General features: G+C 37.5%; 1 protein-coding gene across 1 annotated transcript; it reads left to right on the top strand.

The window, feature by feature from the left end:
- Nucleotides 1-358: 358 nt before the first annotated feature.
- On the top strand, nt 359-2,047 carry LOC133676063 (probable myosin-binding protein 5). Its single transcript, XM_062097637.1, has 2 exons — nt 359-1,127; nt 1,410-2,047. Exons 1-2 carry the CDS (start codon nt 365-367, stop codon nt 2,045-2,047), a joined length of 1,401 nt encoding a protein of 466 aa, XP_061953621.1. The 5' UTR covers nt 359-364.
- Nucleotides 2,048-2,512: the final 465 nt, after the last annotated feature.

The following is a 2,512-nucleotide window of genomic DNA, read 5'->3' as shown; positions in this document are numbered from 1 at the left end:
AGTCGACGTACGGACCATTAACTTTGGTGCTTCATTAAACATTCACTGTCGTTTCACCCTCCATTCAGTTTGTTGAAGAGTTTTTGATAGACCGTTAATTCAGGTACCGGGTCTGCATACTGCACAATTTCCTGTAAAACTTTTCTATTTATAGCCAAGTTAAAATGGCCACCCAAATTTTGAAACCTAAATCTGTAGCATCCACCTCTCAGTTTCTCCCCTCACACATACACACAAGGAAAGGTCATGATCTCGGTTTGGTTAATTCCATCACCAACACCCTTGTCATGATCTTCTATCTTATCATCCTTTCAGACCTTTCATTTCACTCATTTTGGTTCTTGATTTTAGGATCAAAATAACTATGGCAAAGAGATCATTTAAATGTTTTGTGGAACAAGATCTGGGAAAGCTCCCACTCTTCTTGATCTATGCCGTGCTCGAATGGGTGTTAATTGCTGTGGTCTTTATTGATGGGTTACTTGCGTTTTTTGCCAACGAATTTACATTTTTTGCCAACGAATTTACCAAGTTCTTTGAGTTGAAAATCCCTTGTTTGCTCTGCACAAGGATTGATCTGGCTGTTGTTCGTAGAGATGCTGATCTTTATTACAACCAATCCATATGTGAAACTCACAAGAAGGAAGTTTCAAGTCTAGCTTATTGTCGTGTCCACAAGAAGCTTTCGGATATAAGAAAAATGCGTGAGGGGTGTCTTCTTTCTTTTGCTACGAAGAAAGAATCTGATTGTGATACATATAAGTCTCCTGTTAGGGTTTTACATAAGAATATCGAGCTGTTTGTTGATGATGGTCGTGATATTCATTTGAGGTTGCCTACTGGAGGAAAAGACAACATGGTGCCAGCTGAGAAGAGCAACCTCCACCAGGGTTCATGCTGTGGGAACCCATTGAAGGTAAAGGCCTACACGAAGGGAAAGATTGCAGGCACGCTCTCACAAGCTCCTACTCCTTCTCCTTGGGTACCATTCGTGAGTTTGAGAAATGAGGACCCTCGGAAGTTGGACTTATCTCAGGTGCGATACACAGAACTCAACTTCTCAGAAAATGACTCAGAGCTTCAAGATGATGAGGATGTCTCGAATGCAGCACATCTGGATAAGCAATGTTAGTTTTAAATTTAATTTTGTTTTTGCTATCTCTGTCACTTCTTACATGGTCAGGTTAATGGATTCTTTGAACTCTTAAAGATTCTTTTAACTATGCAAAGTTCATATGCATGCACATGGTATTACTCAGTGAAAGTATATCTACGTTGTCCACGTTATAAAATGCATTTTCTTGAAATGCATTGCTTAAATTCTTAACATCGCACATGGTTGCTTCTTGCTTTTGATCTCTTAGTTTTCAACAACCTCATTGATTTAGTGGGTGTGTTTTTTGTGTTAGTCACGGACGATGTGAAAGCTGCTATGGTGCCATTGTTGACAGAAGCTGAGAATACGAATGAAGATTGGACCCCTACATTTTCCAGAGGAAATAAGTTTCTTGGAATCCTACTAACAGATTCAGCCACCGCCAGTCCCAGGGCATTTACTTGGTTTCCGAGGAAATCATTCCTTGACGAAACTGAAGATGCTTCAGAGTTCACTGAAGGGACTTGTCTATCAAATGAGCTGGTAGATGATGACTCAATTTTGCACCATTTGAAGAAACAGGTTCGTCTGGATCGCAAGTTACTGATGGCTTTATACATGGAATTGGATGAAGAAAGAAGTGCTTCGGCCGTTGCAGCTAATAATGCAATGGCCATGATCACCTGGTTGCAGGCAGAAAGGGCAGCTGTTCAGATGGAGGCAATACAGTATCAAAGAATGATGGAGGAGCAGGCAGAGTATGACCAAGAGGCCCTGCAAGCAACAAGGGATATCCTTTCCAAGAGAGAGGAACAAATCACGGGTTTAGAGTTTGAGCTCATGGCCTATAGAGAAAATTATGGAGCCCTTTTCGGACAAGGTTTTATGGGATCCGGAGATGATATTGATGAGGATTGTCATGAGTTGAAACCACATTCTCATTCATCTTAGCCCCAACTTATAGGTCCACCAAACGGCAAAATAATGCAGAAAATGTATGTCGTAACCGTTTTTTACCATATCTTTTCTAACATATTTTCCAAAAAAAAAAATAATTAAAAGAAAGAAGCGAAATGACGTGCAAGAAAAGAAATAGAGACCACAAAAAATATAATAAATATAAAAGTTTAAATCCCTCTAAAAAAAATGTAAGATGAGGACATAAAAAATAATAATAAAAAGTGTAAAAAATAAGTAAAGTATGAACTATAAATAGAATAAATAAATATATATATATATATATATATATAAAATTAGGGTCAGAACACACAAAAAACCAATGAAAAAAATCACATAGAAATCATGGAGACAAAAAAAAACAACAAAAAAACATAGAAAACAGGAAAATAAAACAGAAAGAGAGAGAGAAACAAAGTTTAGAAAGTAGAATAAAAATATATATATAAAAAATTATTA

This window comes from Populus nigra, chromosome 16 (genome assembly GCF_951802175.1).
Source record: "Populus nigra chromosome 16, ddPopNigr1.1, whole genome shotgun sequence".
NCBI classification, from domain to species: domain Eukaryota; kingdom Viridiplantae; phylum Streptophyta; class Magnoliopsida; order Malpighiales; family Salicaceae; genus Populus; species Populus nigra.
This window is presented reverse-complemented; position numbering and strand designations above follow the sequence as displayed.